This window comes from Bradysia coprophila (assembly GCF_014529535.1).
Source record: "Bradysia coprophila strain Holo2 chromosome IV unlocalized genomic scaffold, BU_Bcop_v1 contig_81, whole genome shotgun sequence".
Classification (NCBI taxonomy): Eukaryota; Metazoa; Arthropoda; class Insecta; order Diptera; family Sciaridae; genus Bradysia; species Bradysia coprophila.
This window is the reverse complement of record NW_023503375.1, coordinates 884,948-908,349: the sequence shown is the minus strand read 5'-3', so window position 1 is coordinate 908,349 and position 23,402 is coordinate 884,948. Positions and strand designations below refer to the sequence as shown.

The window sequence follows — 23,402 nt, the reverse complement described above, 5'->3', positions numbered from 1 at the left end:
ATTATAGTGGAAGACGATGCGACAGTGAAATATGAAATTAAATTTCCGCTGATTAAGATCTCTTCGAATATTTTATAATTTACGATCCAAAAATGGGCAATCTATCGCCAGCCTAACTACTGTACCATCATGCAAAACAAATATACCGATCGTAAAGCTGTTGATGTGCAATACTATAATTTTTGAGAGAAAAATCCATCAATCGAAAGAAAATTAAACTTCCCATCGAAGCTGACCCGTCAATGAATTCGAAAACAAAAGCGATCATTTCAATCACCGAACCTAACTTGAGCAATATACTTTTTTGTTCTTCACACACAACAGTATATACATACTATACACACCGAAGTGCACACTCATACAATAAATATCTGTATGAATGAGTCAAACAGTAGAAAATTAAAAAAAATTTCGAAATGACTCAACCTCGCTATAGTTTGTTATTTACAATTTACACACTAACACTACTCCGCTCACAACTCAAAAAAAAAAAATTATTACATCGACTAGTAAGTAGAGTGAAAGAGTTTTTGTTAAATTTCGTTTTCAATGTGTTTTTTTCTACTTCGATTCAATAAGCTCTGCGAGCTCTCGTAAACATAACCCAAAACATACATTCACATTTTTTCGATTGTCGGAGTCGGACCCGTAGAGCCGTAGCGTATATACACACTACACGGTGTGTGTAGAATAACAATTTATATTTTGTGCACTAAAAACACTGGTTCGGAAAATAAGTTTTTACAAAATAAAAAAAAAATTGTTAAAACTATCAACCATCTCTTTCATTGTAAATTTTTACTCCTTTTTTATGCACACTCTCGTTGACTCCTACCTCTTCGAAATAGGCAGTCGAGAGTAGACAGCCGAACTGTGATCACGGTGATCGGAACTGTGTGTATTTTTTCAAAAAAAAATAATTTGGGATTAGTTAAATGTTGGCTAATAAAAAGTGTATTGCGCAAAAGGTGTTTATTCTCAAATAAGATAAAAAAAAATTAAATTTTCATTTCGTTTGTTGCTGCTCTGTAATTAATCGGATGTTGAGGAACTTCAACGGAAATTCGTTCGATATAACTTTTGTTGTTGAGTGTTTTTTACATTTATATATATCGTGTGGACTTTTGAAGAACATATACCGCGCGCGAGACAAATCGAGATGACACTCGAGATTTATCGGAAAGAAGGAAGAGAAGTGTGGAACGATACACTGCAATAATAAATAAGAATTCAGTTGCGTTGATCAATCGACTTGGATTAACCGATTCTCTGTTATTGATTCAACATTTTTCGCATTTTTGATCGTGAATGGACTCTGAAAAATCAAAAATTTTCTTTATACTCTCGGACCAGTGGAACTAATTTTATTTCGAGTATGTCAACATATTAAAACTAAAAATTAAAAATTGCCGAAAACAATTTAAAAAAAAAACTCGAGAGAGAAAAAAAAACATTTTCTTTTTAACATTACATCACCGTCGAGTATATTACAAAAATTTACTTTAAAAAATTTCCCTTTCAAACTGTTTATGAACAACAAAAAAAAAACTTTTACTTTCAATTTTAAACTTGATGTTGTAATCTTGCGCGCGCATAGCCCGTAATATTATTACGACACAAATCGGAGGTTTTTTTGTTTAACGTAAATTGTGTTTTCAAAATGAAAAAGTAAAGTGTGTGCCAGTGAATAAATGGAAAATGATGAACTTTTAATAACTTTTTGCAGCAAATAAGCATTTTCACAGAAACATACAAAAAATCATAATTTTTAACAATAAAAACAACGACAACCGAAACAACCATTTGGATTACATTGCGTGTGTGTTAAAGAAAAAAAAATTAAATTAAAAAAAAGAAAAATGAAAGTGAAATGAAGTTATGAGTTCATCATCGAAAAATGGATAAAACACTTAATTGGACTGTATCGTTTAAGTATAATTAGGTCAAAATGGATGTGATGAATGGAAAGAAAGTATATTTAGCACTTCCAGATGGTAGAACTGATCAATAGAGTCAACCATTAAAATCATCAGCTTTATTACATTGAAAACCATCGGAGTGCAATTAATTGCGAGAGAAGAAAGAAACTATTTTTTGTTCGTTTTTGACATTGTTAACAACATTAAAAAAATCTTTAATCCCGCATTGAATGTTCGTTAAAGAGCGGAAAAAGTGTGATGGAAAAAGTTGTACATAAAAAGTGTTTTATTATCGAAAATGGATCTTTTCTTTCAGTCTCAGACGATTTATCTTTATCCAAAAGGATTATTTTGATTGAATAGTGAATTTCGGCTGTTTTATCATTCAATATTTTTTTTTATTCCTCCGTATAAAATTAGAAGAAGAAGAAATTTAATAAAAAAAAACTTCACGATGTAGTGTGACTGTGATGGTATATTGTGTTAACAAATAAGAATAACCGAAAAATAACAGAAAAAAGAAGAATTGAAGAAGAAGAAAAAAAGTTAAGGAATATATGTGAAACTGGATTATATACATGCACATTCACCATTGACAGACAGGTGAGAATGTTTTCCTTTTTCTTAGTTTTAAAAGCAGAAGTACATCATACTAACTTTTTACGAACGGCTATTATCATCTGTTATGGACAGAGATGACAAAAATAAGTGATAAGCTGCAGCTAGCGTCGCCTTATATAGCAAAATATGTGTTAAAACAAATGAAGTAGTAGATTATATATTTATATCCGACTGAAAATACTTATATCAAATCAAGTAATAGATTTGACCCTAATGATATTCTTGCAGTCAACGAACGGTAAAACGCAATATTCGTAAAAGATCACAGGAAACTGTCATTCAATTGAGAAATTGATAAATTCGGATTTCCAAATACATTTCAAATCTGATAAAATGTGTTGTACACAAGCACTCATCTTTATCGATAGCATTGAAACTAAATAGAGATATACTGAATTATCATGAGGACCGATTGTTTTTAACAATTCTTCCGTTTCTTTAAGCCAATTATTTCAGTCAACTCTCTATATAAACAATTGATGACTACCAAGTCGTTACGAGGTTAACAGGTGTGTGGCTAGCGATTTTCCGTTGTTTTGTTATCCGATGTGAGCGAGAAAGAGAGTTTTTCCGATGTTTGTTTATGTTTATTTAGCAAAAAAAGAAAACGAACCGAAAAACCGACGAGATTCGTGAGTAAATAAATATTTCTGTAAAAATTTTCCTTGAGCACTTGTGTTTATATGGTTGGAACAGGTATATGGAGTGGTATAAAAATACGAAAAACAAAACTGATAAAATCGTAACAATGTGATGCGTAAAACTTACATCAGACGAGTCTAATGTCTCTCGAAATCCATCAAATATACCTTGAATGATAAAAACATATCTCCGAAAAACCACTTAAAAACTAATAAATAAAAACTAAAAATCAAGGTCGCACACCTATAATATCTTTCCATCATTTATTATGAAAGCGAAAAATAAAACAGAGTCGCAATGATATATATTTATACGCAGTGTGAGAGACGTTCCACCACAACACACAATAAAGTCATGTATTTTAATCTAAAATTACAACATTCTAGCCTCGCATTTGAAATTTTATATTCCGTACATTTTCTGTGTGTACTGTGTAACCGAATCGAGACTCATCAACTTCACTTCCAAAAGCATTTTATACATGTACACCAGTTATGTGTATATATATTCATACAGACGAAGATAAACCAGCCGATTTAATCAAATCTGTACATGTAAAACACTGCTGATATCAGCATAAAATGTTAATATATTATCTAAAAAATAAAATTGGGTTAGTGAAAGTGTTTCAGTAATTCAATTCATTGCGCGGCGGCAGTTGTAATATAAAATTATTATTTTTTTTCGGTTTATAAATATAATCAGAATCAGTCAAATTGCTAGCTAAAGTATGCAATGTGTTGGCTGGTATAAATAAATAAATAGATAGAAATGTGTGCCTATACCTCATTTCAAGTATAGAAATACATTAAATTGATAATAAGGAATTAGCTGTGTCGACTATTTTAACCATATATATACGCGCTTAGAATTTATTCATCGACGGTAGTCCAATTGGAAAAGTTTAGAAATTTCGTGCACCTAAAATCGTGACTTGGAACAAATTTTTTTTCGGCCAAATTTTTGTTTTTTAATTCTTTTTAATTCTTTCGATTAAAATAATTTCACATTACGTAATTGACCGTTTGTTGTGTCTAAAGTGGATCAACGTTCATGAACAATTTTAAGTGAATGAAAGACAAACACTGAGAGTATATACATTGAGTGTGTGGTTCATACACACAGAGCATACCAGAATACATAAAAAAAATGTTCATAAAATTGGAATGCCTGAGACACTTAACTTTATTTTGCTCATATTTCTTTACTGTTTCGAAATGACAACAAGACAATCTCAGTTTGGAATCGAATTTGCGCAGAAGACAGAATTACGTAAATGAAAAATCTCGACGAAAGGCGCAAAACAGTCGAGCTCATGATACACTTTAAAGTCTTAACTAAAATTGTGTATGGTGAGAATATATAAAATATAATGCGCGTGTGTAACAATTATTACGATTATTACGACGAATTTAAAAGAGTAAGTCAGTTTAGATGTTATTTTTTCGATCCATATTAGCTATTCAGATCGCTAAATGAAAGAGCCTCTTTCATTTTTCTCGCACTTAACTTAATTTTATTGCAAGAAATTTTCATTAAAAAAAAATTGCTAAAATAAAAACAAAATGTGCAAATGTGGAGCAATTATTGCGCATGCAATTTATCAACTAAGTTGCATTGTTGAACTGCATAATATAATATAGAAATTGCAGTTCTCTGGCGTTGGTTGTGTATACGATACTACGATACACATCGACTATGCAATCGAATAAGTTGTTGTACAATTTATATATTTTATGGAGTTTTTCTTCTCTATTTTTTATTTCTTTCTAGAATTTATGTTCAATTTCAAATATAGTGAGTTTTAATTGTGGAACAAAAGCTCAAGGCTAAATTTAATCTCTCCCATAAAGTACGAGGAAAAAAAACTCACATTCACAACAAAATTTATTAAAATGTGAAAAAATACATTGCTTCATCATAATTATTAATGTTTTCTACTAACATTCGAAATGTATATACAGCGTCGAAGTACTTTTGTAGCAGCAGTAGTGCGATTTTATCACTTTTTGTGTTAATAACACGTGGAATCTTTATCGTTTCAGTTCTCGTGTTAATCTGAACTGTACGATTATTCAACCGAGTGTATACAATGTACAATTTACAGCAAAATAAAAAAAATCGTCCATTGTAATATTTTATTGCTAAAAGTGACATGAATGCTATTTTAACATTAATACTTCTGATACTTCTTTTGATCAACGTTTTCGAGCTAGCAACAAGAATGAAATACTCAAATTAAAAATCTAGGTTTTCAGTTGTTAAGCCAACCACAACAACTCTTTGAAAACCCTTGTAAAATTTAAGTTTTCTTGCCATGTACTTTCATCACCGTACCGAATCTGTTACTTCTTTTAATCAAAGTTTTTGCGGCAGATTGAAAGAAAATCTATTACTTCTACTATTTTGAACATAAATGTTATACTATGAAAGACCGTTGTAGTCAGATATGATCGCTTTTTTTCGTCCTCCTTCTCGATAACAGATGACATGACCTTACATAAAAGTTAATATAGGCGGCTAAACTGAATCCCGGTACTCTAAAATTCTTTTTAAATAATTTTTGATGACCATACGGAGCACTTGATATTCGTTGTATATCTTCATGTAGATCTACTAAATCATGTACCTTGCTTACAGTCTTTGTAAAACATTCTTCTAAGAGAAAGATTTCAAAAATTCGACAACTGTCAATACTTTTATCAATATGGCAGGACCCCTCAATATTCCCTTTATCTCGATTTATTACAGTCACTTTACTGATTGTGTACACACATTACACGAATTTATATTTCACCAATTTCGTAAAACTTCTGTTCGCAATAGTAAGTAGGTGCGTAACACTTTCCTATTTTTTTTTTCTCTCTTCTTTTTGAGTGAATTTTACTTTTATTGATAAATACACAATTAAATGAACGTTTTTCTAATTGGAATAATTATTATTTATCAGTAAATATCGTTGATTACACGTTCATCACATGGATGGAAATTTACAATTTCGTAAAATTTTCCTCTTTTTAAAAAAATATTGATCAACAGCAACAGCGAAACATTCGAAAAAAGTGAAAGATTTCGAGGCGATAAAAAATTATTATTTTGTCATTATCAGTTGAGGGGAAAATGGAATAATTGTTAATTAGACTTCGAAAATAAACAATAAAATTCAGAAAGTAAAAGTGAATTTCGCTGATAAGGTTTTGTTGAAACATACTCGAATGTATTTTGATGTCAACAGAAACATGATTATGTCTATAAAACGAAAAAATACTTGATAACTTAGTCTAAGAAGGTAGGGAGATAGGTGAATTTAATTTAGCTAGAAATTGTTGCTTGCTATTACGTAGTTGTTACTATGAACATCAAAATAAAAAACTTATCTCTACTATATGATTCAGTCGCAGTACAGCGAAATGTTTTGATAGCTGCGGAAATTTCGTTGTAAACCAACGAGATACGAATTTATAACATGTTGCAAACGGCAAGTATTGCACGGCATAATCGTTAAATCTGCTACTTCACTTGTTCTAAACATATCCATGTGTTGGATGCAAAATCTAATACTTCAATTTCTCATTAATTTTATTATATAAGAGAACTGCCAAAGAGACATGATTGTCGATTATTTGTGTCGTCGTTGTCGATAACAAATGACTATCGTTTCGAAAAGGGTACGATATAATTACCACCCCATTATTGGTTAAAGACAACGTCTTGTACTATCAATTGAATTAATGTCACCAGACCCATACGTGTTCATTTTCATTTTCTCCTGATATCAGTCGGATATTCCCGAAAAGTAAAAATTCTCAAATATTTACCATTCACACTTTGAAGTGATCATCCTCCACGTTACTCACTCACCGTCATGTGATTTATGGTGCAAATATCATGCCGAACGACTCATTTGCTGTTAATCATTTTTACACCGATAACAGCAATCTTAACCTTCGATCTGTAAGGCGTCCGTAATTTTTAGTCATCCATTTCGTGAATATTTTCCGCACAATATCACACAATTTTTGTAGATAGAAATTATTCAAATTTGGATTATCATTTGATGTGTCCAATCTCTCTGGAACTTTCAAAATACTTTTCAGATAAAAACACTTCTCCGTTTATCTCTGAAGGAGAGTGAGTAGTACTTCACGAAGAAATGTAATCGAATTGCACTTAGTGCGTCAACTGAGAATGGCGATGAGGTCCGGGTTTTAACAGAAAATGTGTTATCAAGCGAGATAACTCGGTATTTTCCCTGTACTAATTATCAGTTCGTCATGTTATTAAATCGTTTTGCGCATGGAGCATGCCGTTAGTTTTATGTTGATACGTATCCAGCTGTGAAAGCATGGGTGGCATCACTAGAGAAAGGGGGCTAGTTCTATGTTGAATCGTAAATTTAGATATGAAAATGCATAGATGTCGCCACTAGAGAAAAGGGTAAAAAGCACTCACCAGACTTGCCCTATTGCTTTATGGTATTTCGTTATGTGGTATGGTTACTAACCCTTACTGAAGAAAAAGTCCCGACAGTGACACAAAATTTATCTTTCTGTTCTCATCGATCTTGAGAAGAACTCTTGTAAAATAGCTAAATTAATTACACCAATAAATAGCCTTCGCTCGAAAGAGTCGTCGGACATAATAGCATCACGATGATGTCTTGAAAACATTTCAATGACACTTAACCATTCGTTTGCCTCATCTTCCAACGACACAACGGTATAAATATACCTCCTCGATTCCATTTTTTTTAACGAACCAAAGCCATATGCAAATTTCATAAAATTATATCCTACAACACAATGTCTAAATGGAAATAACTTTCCCATGGACACTACACAAAAGAAGAAAAACAAATTCAATTCAATTTTTGTGTTGTTTCTTTCATTCCGAACTTTTGTTCACGGTGGAGTAAAAAAAATGAAACAAAAAGCGAATGAGAGAAGCGCAGAAGAAAAAACGGTTGCTAAAATGCCAATATGTAGGAAAGAAAACGTCTATTGCCAAATTCAAAACGATAAACTACATATGCACATTCATTATATATATATATAACACAGCAAACAAAAAGACTCTGATTATCCGAGCCAGACCTTTAAATTCAAGGGCTTTTACTTTTACAAAACACGTTTGTATTTTTGTAAGCTAAATTTCCATTAATCCAAAAATAAATACTGAAGACATGTATGTATAACCGAAAACTAAAAACTTCGTCTACATGCCATTATAGTTGTTTGTAGGTAAGGTTAGAGGTATAGTCGAAAAAAGTGAGAGAAACAACGACGAAAAACCCACCTCAGACATGTGAATATACGTTGTGGATATATATAATGCACGCAGAACCGATGTGTGTATATATATTGCGCGAGACGTTATAGCCAAAAAAAAATATCCTAAACAACAAATCATTTAAAATTTAAGTCGAGAAAGCGCGCAACATTAAAAACGTAACCAAAAAGAATATTTACTCGCAACAACAAGGAAAAAAAACTCACGAAATTTTCAGGGTCATATTCGATGGCTCTCTTACATAAGAAGAAATCATTTTAATGAAACGCATGTTTATTATTCGTGTATATTATATGTACGACGGCTAAATAATAATGTGCTTCAAGGTACATAATACATATTATGTGTGTTAGCATTATGTCAACACGAGTGAATTTATTATGTGGTCCAAGCTATTTTTGGTGAAATTTTGTGAAAAGCTTTTTTGTCGGATACGAAATTAGAGAAATGAATAGGGAGAGAATGATCGGTTATGGGTCATGTCTCATTTCACCAGTTATATTTAACGACTTTCCGGTGTGAGGATTACATGGCTGGTGTAATATGATTTTACTCTCTAAGTTCCCGGGAAATGAGTCATTACTTCATTGACATGAACGTTACATGCTGCACGCATCAAAAACCGTTCTTTGCATGTTTCAAGAACAACTTTCGACTCTCTCAGCATCACGTAACTCTGGATAAAAATGAAAAGTCTTGATTGCGTGTGTTTATTGACATCGGCTTCGCCTCGTATCAACAAAATTTACACGAAAACTAAATACTTTTACAAAACTAGCGGTAAAAAGATGAAAAATAGAGTTTTCGTGTGAAATCTTGATCCGAGGCGAAGCCGAGGTCAATATATAGATGAAAACATGAAAAGTACGGTGCTCAACGCATGTAGCATGTAAACATATTCCTGGGGTTTATTGAGTAATTGTTTTCAACTTTTTATTTGGTCATATGTGGTTGCATCACTCGCTTTCGGCTCGAGCTGCAAACGACACACTTGACAAAATAAAAAGTTCCAAACATGGACGTAACCTACTATTACTATTTCCGATCGATTACAACACACACACCTTCTCAATCATTGTAAATATTGTCTGTGCATTTTCTGTTTCTGTTTTCTGTTTGATCATTGCATCAAAACTCCACTCAAACTCGCTCCGATATCAATCATAATCGTTCAACGTCATTATGCTACAAATTACTCCGATGTGCACACTAATCATAATTTCAGCAGGTCCATCATATAATATGAGCGATTGTGCGATATATAAATAAAAACATTTTCCGTCCGATTCGAAAGTAAAAGTAACATTCATTGAGCGTTACGTTACGAAATTCATTTTAGCGTGATGTATACAACATGCTTACCTTAAAATATAACACAGTGAAAGAGTTTGCGGCCTCTCACCGACATACACACGAAACGCGACACACAAAACACACTCTTTTCACCAATTCTCTGTTCCTATTCCGATGCCCCGAATCGAAGACCATGTAATTCCATTTAATTGCATCATCGTCTTTATGTTGAGTGTTTTTTTTTGCTTGCTTGCTTGCCTCTATGTATATATTATGCTATCACTGGTGGCTGCTGCTGGTATCGCGGTCTCTTGAGGAGGTATAGTTTATTGAGAAATGAATTGAAAAGTGTTGTATTGTACATATATGTGTATAATGATGATGGTAGACAGTTCAACTTTACTTTTAATCGGATAGGTGTACGTATGGTTCGTTGGTACGAAAAATGAAAAAGTTGTTTGTAACCAATTCGGAAAAGAAAAACTGGTTGGGATATAAATATTGAAGAAGATCAAGACGGCATTTACGAACATTAACCATTAAATATTCAATATTACGAGGGAGTGTATGGATATATAGCAGCTATTGGATTGTGCATTAATTATCGATTATGTAATTGAAGATCGTTATTCATTCAAATTTTTCCAATTAATTCAATTGAACATCTTCCATCTCTCGATACAGCGATGCGTTCGAATTTATGTATTATATTGATGGATGTAGCTATTTTGTTGGTGGATGTGGAAGTTGTTTGTTCATGCATCGATAATTATGAGGTACAAAGTGTTAGACGAAGGTATTGATGAGGTATATCGTGAGCGGTGGGTTACTTAACTTATAATTTATTGTTGTTAAGTACAGTGAACGACATCTCAAATGTCTCACTGTCATTTTTTTCAGAGAATGTCATTGTGAATTTGCAATGACACAATAAAATTCTCAGAAAAATTTGACAGTGAGACATTAGAGATGTCGTTCACTGTAGTTCAGTTCGGTTTAAAATTTCAATTTAAAATTTTAATTTTCGGTGTTTCATTTTATTGCAAATTTTACTCCACTTACGAGACTGAATGGACTACGTGTGTATGAAATAAGACAAAATGTTTCTCTAATTAGTGAATGAAATGAGCTTTTATACGAACACCAGAACGGTTTATCGTTTAACGATGCAACCGATGATCCATTTTTTGTTTGTATACGTTTGCATTGTGAAATAACTGAAAATAAATAAAAGTGATGAGAGTTTTGTCGGCTCTATGCTGCAATGAACTGTACGTATATCTCCATACAGTACACTAATTTTCACGACCTAAATTTCATTTATCTATCAAAATGTGATATTGCTTGCTACTATTACGAAATTATCGACATGCTAGTTAACACATATAATAATGACTGTGCATCATTTTTACTGATCAATAAAAACGATAGCGAAAGAATTTTCTTGTAATGAGTGCTGGTCGACGATAAAATCACAACGACCGCGATGTGTTTTAATGAAAGCCGGAGTTAGCATTATATTGAGCCAAATTGTTTTGTTTTATATTTTGTAATTGTAATTGGTTCAAATATTAGCCGCTTTGATAAAGTATTGTACGAGGAAATTACATAAATGTACTGGCAATGATATTGGAAAATATAATCAGGAAATTGGCTTTTAGATTTTTGGTCAAGATCAATTAGGTGCATAGCAGTGCAGGGTTTTTTCCATAAAGTGTGAAACGAAGTACTAGTTGGAGGGGCTCATGAGAAGCGAGGGGATAATCACTTCCAAATAATCCCAAATAATCCTCGCAAAAAAAAGTGATTACCCCCTCGATGAGAAGTGATTTTTAGGTTCTAAACCACCCCACTGAATTTTCCATCCACTATCCTTTTTGACTAGGGTCAAGAAGTCTTGCGCCTTTGTGCAGGAGATTGCCTTTTATTGATTTAAGATTTACAACGTAAATAAATAAATTCTCGAGCATAGCACTGCACCTAGCATTAACGCTCGTAGACCAGAGATCAAAACGCCTCAAATTTTGATACACGGATGCGTGTGGATTTGGACGCTACTTGTATAACATCTGTCTTAACGGAAAAATTTAAAGCCTTTTCTGATACCAAAAGCGTCTAAATATTTACTATGGTAATGGCAGGAGCACTGCTACGGCGCTTCATCGAATTCGTCAATATCCCACTATACGATCTATGCAATGAGATTGAAACCGCAAAGCACCGTGGTGTCATTGTCACACCCCAGTACGATTGAAAGCCCGGTATAGTAATTACACGGTAAAACAGTCATCTTTGGACTCCAAAGTTTGGAGTTTAATTTGGTGTTTCCAACAAGTAATAATTTATGAGTCACGTAACGCAATTGAAAATGTGTGCGTTTCTAAGCGTTACCACGCGTTGCTAAGCAACTTGCTATGCGTTTTCATGTAAACTTCGATTTACAAGAAAAATTTTTTTTTGGAATTTTATGGAATTTTTGGAAATTGATTCATATTTTCTATTAGCATCGTTTAGTAACAGATAGAGAAACGAAATCGACATTCCTGCGAAAGTTCTAAAACCGTTTTTTTTATGTGAGCCGCCCTAACAGCATTCCTGTAACGCTTTACGTTAATCATACTAATTAAATTCAGTCACAGCTATTAGAATTCATTCAGCAGAATTCTTAATTACAGTCACATCCAATTGTATTATACCCACAATATCGACCATTCTATTCCTCGGCATTAAGACGAAACCAAAATATCGTGATCAATTTCATGCTTCAATGCTGCAGACATATCAAAAATATAGTTAGATATAGAGGCACACAGTGAGAGAGTGGTGTATATATACAGTGATTGCATAAAGCGTTTTTTTCAACGAATTTCGTAACGTTGAAATGCAAATCAAAATTTATTACACAAAGAGAATTTGATTTGATTAAAAAATAAATAAAAAAAATAAAATTTTGTACGATAATGAAATACTAATTAATTATTACAGTAATTTATCAATCAATTAACGAAAAACCACATTTCCACATTCTAGGACATCCATTATATTCGGTTACAATATATATTATAGTCAATGCATATAACACAACCATCTGTGTGCGCTAGAATGTAAATTATTCAGAGAGTCAATCAATTGCTTATTGTGCTCATATGTGAAGCTTTTTTATTAAAAAAAAATATAAGAAAATGTGCGCCGAACAACAAACTCGAATTCAAATGAAAAATTTCAACAAAAATCTCGTTTCAATTCTATTTTATGCGCTAAATGATTGGTTTTGTGGATTATGTAATCGCGGATAAAAATCATCTAAAACTATCTGCAATATATCTATATATACTGTTCGCTGTGTATGCTCAAATTTTCTGATTAAATTGACATAGTTTTTCAATTCAATGAAAAGTAATTGTATGAAATCTCGAAATGAGAATTTTTTTTTTTCCATTCGTAAGAAACACACCCGGTTTTTTTTATAATATTTTTTTTTTTATTTACAAGTCACTAGTCACGAATAATAGAAAATTTCCGCATAATTTTTCAAAGTAATTTGCTGTTTTCATTGTTGGGTTCTTGTTTAGCTTCACAAAGTAAAGTTAATTTTGTTTTTAATTTCAAATTCAATGATGTCATCACAACAAACATCATCTTTACATTCTTTGCAAAAGAAATAACAAAAGAGAATAGTTTCACTGTTTCAATGACAGGTTGCACAAGCAGCCCATAAACCTCTGTATAGACTAAGAGCTCGTACACGCGTTTTAGTACCACATTGCCACATGGATTCATTTACATATAATGGGTGTACGATAGTGGTAACATGTAGTTCTAGCACTTTTGAATTTGATTGTTTTAAGAACCTGTGCGATGTAAATAGTACTAGTCCCACGTATGTGTCTTTGCTCTAACAAAGACGTATTCAATGGAAAGACACTGATGCCGATGTCATATTGACTATCGCATCTTTTTCAAACGTACAATGAAATGATTTACGAAGACTTGAAAATTAAACTTTTTTGAATTCAACCATGCGGAATGCACAAAAATTCTAGCGTTTCACTATTCGTTGTTTTACACAAAAATCCAGCTATGCGTCCCGGGATCGATTCCTGGACGCTACCTTGCTCGTACGATATTTCCTAACATAGAAATAAAATTCACAACTGCGAACTTCGAGGTGAGATCCGACTCCCGACGTAATAACAAAGAGCTTACGTTTGACAGTGGTTGTTATACTACTTCAATCCAGTCCATCAGAGGCTTGGGTTCGTAGTGAAGATATCATTCACAAATGTCGCACTACTCCTTTAATCGGCTATTTCATCTGTAAACGACAACAGCGACAAAATTAAGGACTCGTGGTTGGTGACGCCTTATATTCAGTAAAAGGCATATTTAAACAAATGAACTGAAAGATTTTCTATTATAGTGTTGAAAATACTTAGATCAAAAGATGTAGTAGATTCGATAATATCACGTCTGATGATAGATAAAAATCGAAAAATCTAGATGAAAAGTTCTCAGTAATGAGTATCATTTTGTACGTTTCAATCCCTGGGGCGACGAGGTGCTCAAACGTTTGTGAGCTCTCTGCCAATGATTGTATGTTTTAAGTGTAATTATAACACAGAAACTACAATGAACTGCCGAACTGTGTAATAATTCGTAAATTCAACAACCCTACAACAACAACTGAATGAATTATTATCTCCTATACCTTTTCACATATCTATTGGTGCCATTATCACTAATTGTGTTGTTTCAATGAAATAATAGTCAGTCACTCGATTGGCGTCAGTGCCAATTTCTTCATAAAAAATCAGATTCAAACATGATGATAATGAAGACAGTGTTTGATAAAAAGGCAATTTTTTTTTCGAACAATCAGTTGAATTGTGTTGTGTTTTATCACCAAGTTCTCTTACTATACATTTCGTTCATTCATAAAATTGAAACATTCTGAATGTGCGATTCTTAGAATGACTTGATTATTTTTCATGCCGGATTTTCCCATGTCTTTGTGCATAGAATATTTATATGGAACAGGTGGTCGACAATTATACAAGATAAAATATCAAAGGAAAAACAAAATTATCGAAAATTACTTAATCAGATGAAATAAAAAAAAGCGAATCAAAAGCAATGTCGGTAATTAGAATTAGTTAATTACTTGCAATAGAAGTAAATGAAATTATATAGAGAATATTACTCCGAACCATTGATTTATAAAATAGACTGTGAGCCTTGGGTGCATAGCAGCCCCTCACGGTTTGTAAACTCTATTTATGCCACCGAGTGATAAATTAGTCTATTATCACACTCGACCTACGAACTGGAATGGCAATAACACTCCTAGTTACTAAAAGGATACACTGAATAGTATACAACACTTTATTCAATAAAATCAACGAAAGTTTCGTCGTTGTGTTGAGAAAACATTTTTTTTCGCGACTGGTAGCAATGTCTACTACTATTACTTTGCCGCCCTAGCATCGAAATGAATGACATTTGCGTTGATTTCATCTCACTTCGCTCGTTTACAAGTGCTAAAATTATTACAAGTGCTAAAAAACGACTTTGTGCTCTTAAGATGGCCTTAAGGATAGCAGATCTCGTGGATATAACTGACACACATCCAAAATTGGTGTCAAAATGATAGGATAAAGAATGAATTTAAGGAAGAAAAAAAATCAGATTCCTTTGCAAGGTAATCTCCCAACCAGCCTGATCAGGCGATGTGTGACAATTGAGGATTATAGACTAGAATTATAAATGATTCTCCTACAATAACATGGCATATAGGCTTCATACCGCAGTGATGTGAACACAGGCTCTCGGTCTATTAAAATAGTTCATGAAAACAATAATTTACAAAATTACGTGCATACAGTTAAACAATCTTATTCTACCAATTAAGCCAAAAGCTTTCTATACAACAATTACCTATATGTATACACCATACTTTGGTTGGTACACTAAATGAAAATTATTGTTTTTAATTCACTCTATATCCTTGAGCGCTTAACGATCTGACATAAAGATCTTGTGTGTGATATACCAAAGCTATGCACTAATCAGAAAACTGAAATCAAATATCATCAGAAAATGTATTCCATTAGCGTTAAAGAAAAAAAAATTTATTACATTCCCACGCACATGACATAAGTCTATTACACACACAGTAAATGCACAGTATTATACGAAAAAAGAACTCCAGCTATTACGATTTGTGCAACATTACATTTGTATATTATAATGTTTCCAATGATAATGGAAGTAATTGCATTTAGTTCATTACTAAGTTGTTTAACGTTTAAAATAATATTTTAATGCCTAAGTGAAACACTCCTTTCATTTTAATACGATTTCAATATAACAAAACAAAATGCAATTGTTGTCTGTGTATATATGGTGATGTTTGCAATATGGGTTTGAATGAAATTATGATCGTTCAATATTTCCAATATATAAACAACAAAAATGCAGCGCAAATATTTCACTATGTCTAACAACTTCACACTTCTGTAATGGGAGCTTTTTTGATTTTAATTTATCAAAATTCATAACTTTCATGCAAAATGTTAATTATAATCTGTTTTGAATACATTGTGGCATTTGAATTACAATTAAAATTTAACAAGAGTAAAGGCGCGCATGCAACAATTTAATTTGAATAAATAAAAAAAAATCGAAAAACACCTCCGACCAATTATTATTCCATCAGTATGGAAGACAGGCAGAACATGTACATGCCTAGCATTATTATGTATTGAACATTTCCTGACCTTGATCCATGTGAACGTTTTGAAAATTACTTATTACATGACATGGTATCAGTCACCAATTGAGGAGAGCATGCCTACGAGTTTATTTGAGAATTTGTTTAATTGTATAGTGTTATATAGGGTGTATCAAACAGCTTTCAGCTTTCAACCAAATTTAATGTTACCAACAGTTGGATAGCATACTTTTGCAATGTTTTGCGCGAAGTTGAATTAGAATCAGTACATAAGTCCATAGGTTCTGAAAGAACAGGTTAAGGCAACTCTAAGTTGATCACGAATTGAGTCAGCGGCTACGAAGTTTATATGAAAAAGGCAACTTAACAAAAACAAAATTCCCAATTTTCCTAAAAAACATTTTCTTCAAGTTTATTTCACACACAATCTGTACTGAGTGCATTTATCAATTTCGCTGAGTCCCGCCTTCGTGGGTGTCTTAACCTGTTCTTGCATAAGACAGGCTAACTTTAAAACATTTAAGTTTCACAAATTATATCATCCTCCTTCAGACAAAAGATAGAATATTTGTTTCTGAAATATCAGCAAAACTTCGGAAGTGAATCTTAATTCATAAAAGGCACTCGAGGCTGCAGGCGAAACGAAGCGGTGTATAAACTAGAGTAGAAACACTTTTGTCAATCAAAAAAACCTTCGAAAATTGTTGAAAACTAAAAAATCATTTCTTCAGAAAACTCAAAACTTCAAAATCGCAGAAAATCTTTAAAATATCCTCAGAAACGAAATTCTTGGAAATCCAGGAAAATCCTCAATTCAAAACAAATCCTTAAAAATCGAAGAAAATCCAGCTAAAATATAGAAAATCATCCTAAATCGATAACGACGATAAATATAATGACAAGCTCTGGGTAATATGGTCCTAGTAAAATGCATGTTAAAAAAATTGAAGTACAAGATTTGAAATCAACATATTAAAAACTCTTTGATCGATGGAAGTAATAGACACTATAATAATACTGGTCATATGCTTGCCGTCTGTAACAGGTTAAAGCATAGAAAATCTTTAGAAAATCGTTGAAAATTCTCAGAGGATATTAAAAAAAAATCATTTCTAAATGAAATTTAGAAAAATCTTCAAGACAAGTGCAAGAATACACATTGTGTGCCATCTTTTTCTGTCTAAGCTCATAGACTTTCAAAAATTTACAACTTTTGAGCATCCCATAAGACTGTTCTAAGACTTTAACTTCTAATCTTTTAATGACCGCAACCCGTATTGTCATCGAATCTGTTACTTCTTTTGTTCTAATTATTTTCATTGATCTTATACTTTACCTTTCGTTTATTTTTTCGTAGCCATCAATAACAGATTATAGCAGATTCAAACAAAAATTAGAATGTGTTTCCAAATCTATCGAACATAAAGTGTATGGGAACTAATGCCCAATGGGCATTGCCCATGTTTCCTGCAAGGCCGAAAAAGAACCACCCAGTACAATAGTTTCAAAAATAAATAAATCTTAATTTCCCATTAAGTTTGGAGCACGAATATAAATGCATTTCCACGACAATTATATCGTCACATCGCACACCTTTTCTGTTACTTTATACGAAATGTGACGGCTCAAAACATTAAAATCAAATTAAACAAAAATCTCAAATATCAATTAATGCAACCGAGAAAATATAATCGGCCAATAATAATGTAAATTGTTCACCGTTCACAACTCATTCGCAAATTGTGTAATATGAGTCTGAACAATGCTTGAAAATGTAATGCGTAAAAATTTTTGATTCCGATTTATATATTCTTTATAAAATGCACATTTGCTTGTCTATCCAGCAGGCATTTTATAAATTTATATTTGTGAATGGATATGTCGATCGATCATTCATGTGCAATGAAAATAATTGAAAATGCAAAAAATATCTCAAATGCAAATTGGTAATTAAATTAAATTATGCATCTAATGATAGGAACAGGTAATTGTTGGTATGGTAATAGGGGAATTGATGTATGCCATTAGCGTTGTCTTTTATTGCGCTGTCAGGTGTTTAGAGAATGTGAATCATTTGAATGTTTCGTTGAACGTATTATTACATTTTCAATGTCAAGCCGTCGATTGTAGAATCTGGGAAATGTTTTTTTGTTCTGCCCGTTTGCGAGCAACTATAAGTGAGATTGTTACGTGCTGATACCATAAATTTTATTGAGAGTGAGGATTTGTTTATTCAAATGGAGGAGGCTGACAACTTTTCATTTTCTCTACCACATCAATTACTCGTACAGTTCAACTACGCTTTGGTGAGAAAAAAAAACGTGCCGTGGCTAGTGACGAACAACGAAGCAAATAAAATAAATTATCCCCTCGTCATAAAACGAAGCAATTGACGAAGAACCATAACAGTAGATATGCAATTAATAATTTTATGACTTAATAACACCCGACAAAGTATACACTTTAAGTGAGAGCTTTATAAATAGTGTTCGATCCGATACGAAAGATATGAAATTCCGATAATAAAAACCTCTTATTAATACAAAAGAACAATTACTCAATTTGCATAAATAATAGCAAAGGGAGCTTGTGGTGTGGGACGTTTATGATGCAAGCAAGTTTCCGTTTTACCTTCATCGGATTTTAATGTTTTTTTCTTCTGTTTCATTTCAGAAAGGATGCTGATGCTGCATTATAGCAAACACGGTGAGTGTATACTCCAGGAAATTGGCGCAGCATTTCGCGGTGAACATCCATCTGATCTGTTGCTTGTGTGTGAGGGTAAAGAGACACTCAAAGCACATAAACTAGTATTGGCAGCAGCAAGTCCTTTGATCAGGTAGGACGACGAAAAAAATCCAATTTATTTTTGAGACTCCATTACTAACCGTAAACCAAATTTTCTCATTATAGAATGCTTCTTGAAGAAGTACCAGTGGTCGAAGGCATAACTACTGTACATTTTCCAGACGTCGAAGCAACTTATTTCCGTTCGCTCTTGGATTTTTTATATTCAGGACAAACATGTGTACCCGCCACAGACGTTGAACATTTGCACGATCTCTTAGATTTACTACAAATAAAGCCGGGCGTATGGCGTACGGGGAATAAAGATGGCCAAAATTCGCCGGGAGAAACGATCGAAGTTTTGTCCCGGATATATTCCAATGATCAGAAAAATGAACCGTTGACCGACATAAACAGCAACGAGGGCGAAGTGACCCGGCGACGTCGATCGAAAAGTAGAGATTGTTCACCGTCACCGACGCGGACGCAAGTGAAGCGTGAACGGTTAAACGAAAGTTCGTGCGAAGACGAACAGGAATTGGACGATGACATTGAAGAGGAGAATTTGGACAAGAATCACTACAATTCCAACAATGTGCATCTGGATGACGAGGATGATATGCGACACGAAGATGATACCAATGATGGGGAAACCGATGAAATTAATCGAGACATGGTCGGTGAGAGACGGCGCAGTTCGTCTGATCCAGTTAATTTATCACTTGGACTTCGTGATAGAGAAGAAGATTCCAACGATGGACACATTGACGTTGAGACAATAGGAAATGCTCCTAGCAAGGTATGTTGTCCCAGTCGAAGCTTAAAGAGCTTAAAGCGTGACCGTCTCTTTCGCTATAGTTGTTAAAATTATTTTTCTTTTACCTTTGCAGAGTTTAATACCAGCCCGCTTATTAGATCCATTCCGAACGAAACGAAAGATTCTTTACCATCCACCAGACCCAGAAATATTGAAGCCACCTGATCATGATCTTATCCAAAATTCGCCCGACAATTATGTTGTGACGCCTCATCGAAAACGACGTCCAGGCTTTCACAATTCACCCGCCAATCCACCGTTTTTATCGTACAATCCCAGCTACTTAGACGACCTACGATCTCGAAAAGGCCTTCCAACATCATACTATCCAGGTAATTCAGCCAGGCGATTTTCACCTGTAGACAAAACGTTCTAACGATAATTGCCTCTTAGGTGATCGACCACCGTTATCACCCACATCACATCCATCAGATTTACTCCTGCACAATAATCACCACAACAATAACAGTCGGCAGCGACCACCTAGTGCCGAAAGACCCATACAAATGCCATCATCATTCGTATACCCATGGCCACCACATTCCGCAGCATTAGCTGCACTACCCAGCGGTCCAGTACTCGGCGTCCCGGGTGGTACAAATTCACTCGTAAAATCGGAAGACCATCAGCAAAACCAACAGAATCGCAGCGGCAATTCGTCGAGTGGACCGGCACCGGTTCGTGAATACCGTTGCGAATATTGTGGGAAACAGTTCGGCATGTCTTGGAATTTGAAAACCCATTTACGTGTTCATACCGGCGAGAAACCGTTTGCGTGTCGGTTGTGCGTGGCAATGTTTAAGCAAAAAGCGCATTTGTTAAAGCATCTGTGTTCGGTGCATCGAAATGTGATAAGTACGCCAGAGGCGGGTGGACGGTTCAGTTGTTGTTTCTGTTCGATGTGGTTCGAAACGTTGCAGGAACTAGTAAGACATTTGTCGGGACACCATAATAATTTGTTGTTAAGTAAAAATTTGCGTGATTAACAGTGGATTTATAGTGCTGCATTCGAGATGGCACGGTTAACATTGAAAAAAATCTTTTTTTTTTCGTACCGAAAATTCGTTCACATTTCCATTACAATTTTCGTTATTTTCAATATCACTGTCGTAGACCGAATTTTGGTGTTTTTATTTTGTTTGTTTACTTTGGAAAGCCGTTTGTGGTTAATGATGCACGTTCGAAGTCTCACAATTTATTTCTCGAAATTCGTGTGAAAAGTTTGTCCTCCGTCGTTGGAAATGTAAAAACGAAAAGGCAAACGGGTTTCATCTCCAGGTAAATTTAGGTGAAACTCGCACATTCGAATTGCACCATTGCGTTTTGCAATTTGGCATCATTCCAGAAAAGGTATTTTCAAACGTATATATACCATTTGCGTATGATTAATTTAGACGAAGAAGAGCAACAAAAAAAAGTAATTAAAAGAAAACGTTACCTGATTAAAGTGTAGTTGGAGTGTCTAACCAATTTCTTTTGTAAATAATCTAAACATAATCTTAATTCATTGCACATTCATCAATTTCCGATAAAATAGAAAGAAAGAAAAAAAATGTTGTAATTCGGCGAAGGTGTTGCAACGGTTCGAATAAATCGAAGAAAAACGTCTTAGGCAAAATTAGTTTTTGTGTTTAACAAAAATAAAAATAAATCAAACCAAGAGTCAGTGAGAGAGGCACATCAGCCATTATTGGATGTTTACACTATACATCAGAAATTGTTGATCATCTGTTATTGACAGCAACGACAAACATAAGCAATGACCTCCGATTAATAAGGTTATATATAGCAGAATATAATGTTTTAACGAATGAAGTACAGGGCCGGGTTAGCATTTACAGCGCCCTGGGCAACGAGCCTTGCAGCGCCGCATGAAAAATTTATTAAAGAAATTGTTTCGGAAACAATGTTTCCTACATTGTCAACCAAATCAAATAAAATGTTTTCAACATTTCCTCCAGAATATTATTTTCTAAGTAATGTGTAGTTAGAAACGGCGAGCGAGGCGAGGTGGCAAGCTTATGATAACATATAACCATATATGAATGAGAGATATATGATATAACCAAAGTTTTCGTGATTAATTCGCAAAACTTTCCCACAAACAAAAATCAAGTAAAGAATGAATCCGAAACAATTTTTTCTTGGAATTCTTCTTGAAGAACAAATCAAATCAAACAAATTTATTTAGCAAATAGCTATTTTCAAATACAAAGTTCCATAATCACAGACATTGAAAAATGAACACTACAATTCAAATTTACATCACAATTCTATAGTTTCATTCAGGTGTTCTTTCAATTTACACTCGAATGTCCTCTCATTATTCTCACTTTTCACTTCCCTTGGAAGATCGTTAGAACATGAACGCGTTGTGAGGAAAAACCAAGAAAAAAACGTGAATTTTTGACACAATATTTGTGATACTGTTACAGTTTCATTATATTGCGAGATTTACTCTACTTGGTAAGGCAACGCACTGCTCCTAGCATGAACACTACTTTGACAAACGTCGAATTTGGAGGCTTTTGTGATGAGAGCTACCGCTTATTGATTGTATTGTGTGTTTGAACTCACACAACTAAAACAAGTCACCTATCTTCACGAAAGAAACGCAGTGCCTACTGTGACTTCATCAGCCTCCAAATATTTCTTATGTTCATGCTAGGAGCAGTGCGTTGGGTAAGGTCATGATTCGGAAAAAACGACTTGCGTTGAAGCAATTTCAAGGATCTAGGACTCGGGATCCCAAAAGTATTGAAGTTTAGGTCACTCTAGAATGATCCTTTGTCTTCACTCTGAAAGTGTTAGATCTTGAAATTTAGGTAATTGGCCTTGGATTTCGACAAAAAAAATCGCGAATATATGCCATGAACAATTTTCAATGGGCGGAAACGGATTTGTTCTGCAGCTTTTCCAGCTGCTTTATTTGTTCCAAACTCCCGTTGTCCGGCGATCATGAGCAGGTTTCAGCTCATGAGGAATTTACAAAATTTTCGAAAATTCCTCATGAGCTAAAAGCTTTCCATCATCCGACTATCACCGGCGGCTGACGAAAATGAAGCAATGGAATGGTTACTGAAAATTATTTATAGTGTCTTCAGCCAGAAGCCTCAAAGTTCAACTTTTCTATAGCAGGACCATCATAAAAACGCTTTAAATAACCAAATACGAACAGCCTTGGGTTAGTCGATGTGCGTGTATTATTCAAAAATATCAAGTTAGATGTATATATGCATTTCTTGTAGCTCACATTTACCCCAAGAATGTAATGTGCAGACGCAAGCGAAGCGAGCGCGATTTT

At 33.8% G+C, this 23,402-nt stretch overlaps 1 protein-coding gene across 2 annotated transcripts; it reads left to right on the top strand.

The window, feature by feature from the left end:
* Positions 1-618: 618 nt before the first annotated feature.
* On the top strand, positions 619-21,716 carry LOC119072192 (transcription factor Ken 1). Of its 2 annotated transcripts, none has more exons than XM_037177355.1 (5): positions 619-2,522; positions 19,168-19,333; positions 19,408-20,080; positions 20,172-20,430; positions 20,492-21,716. In XM_037177355.1, the coding sequence occupies exons 2-5, from the start codon at positions 19,173-19,175 to the stop codon at positions 21,082-21,084; spliced, it is 1,686 nt and encodes a 561-aa protein (XP_037033250.1). In that variant the 5' UTR covers positions 619-2,522; positions 19,168-19,172; the 3' UTR covers positions 21,085-21,716. The 2 variants fall into 2 exon arrangements, with proteins under 2 accessions (XP_037033250.1, XP_037033251.1); XM_037177356.1 differs by lacking the exon at positions 619-2,522 and adding an exon at positions 3,813-4,602.
* Positions 21,717-23,402: the final 1,686 nt, after the last annotated feature.